General features: G+C 48.4%; 1 protein-coding gene across 1 annotated transcript; it reads left to right on the top strand.

Annotated features, from left to right (window-relative positions):
* Positions 1–3: 3 nt before the first annotated feature.
* Positions 4–545, top strand: CHCHD1 (coiled-coil-helix-coiled-coil-helix domain containing 1; the record flags this gene model as incomplete). The annotated part of the gene is made up of 2 exons (XM_010143078.1): positions 4–35; positions 425–545. Coding segments are annotated over 2 exons (153 nt in total), but the record flags the coding sequence as incomplete, so codon positions are not given.
* Between the last annotated feature and the right edge of the window lie 227 nt (positions 546–772).

Here is a 772-nt window from a genome sequence, read left to right as displayed (position 1 = left end):
AGGGGCACGGTGGCGTCAGGGCTGGCTCGAGTTGGCCCTTGGAAGCGACCCGTGCTCTGCAGGGCAGCAGAGGGGAGAGGGGTCTGTTTGGGCCACGGAATTCACGCACACGGGCTCTTCCGGAAGGGTTCCCTTCTCCTGCAGCAGCCCTGAACTGGCGTCTTATACTCCGCACGGGAGCCCCGCATGTAAAATACTTCGTTACAGCTCCACACAGCACTTACCTTCAGAATCCAGACAGATGTTAGGTCGCTGCAGTGGTGCTGATCTTTGTGCTGGCAACATCTGCTCTGCACAAAACGAAGATGAGATCTTCTCACTTCCCTCTACCCCCTCTTAAACTTCTCTCGAGATTTATGCACTGTGGAGGCTGTTAGCATGAAATCCCAAACACCCGAGATTTTTGGTTATGTCTTTCCCTTGCAGAGGCGACGTGCATTACGGAGATGTCAGTCATGATGGCCTGCTGGAAACAGAACGACTTCAGTGATGCAGCTTGTGCCGAGGAGATCCGGATGTTCTATGACTGCGTGGCAAAGGCAGAAGTAATGAAGGCCTCTTTTGTGTTGGGAAAGGCTGGTAGTAGGGAGGGAGGAAGCACCCAATCTTTTTTTATGTGCAAACAGTAATAAAGTTCCCTGAACAATTTGATTGGTATACTAAACCATTGAAGCTGTAGGAGAAATGCAGGATGATGTAGAGCAAACACACGGTCCTTCCTTTTTGAATGCAGAATTAAATTAAATTAAAATGTAATTAATTAAATTAAATT

Source organism: Buceros rhinoceros, unplaced genomic scaffold (assembly GCF_000710305.1).
Source record: "Buceros rhinoceros silvestris isolate BGI_N320 unplaced genomic scaffold, ASM71030v1 scaffold45629, whole genome shotgun sequence".
NCBI classification, from domain to species: Eukaryota; Metazoa; Chordata; class Aves; order Bucerotiformes; family Bucerotidae; genus Buceros; species Buceros rhinoceros.
This window is presented reverse-complemented; position numbering and strand designations above follow the sequence as displayed.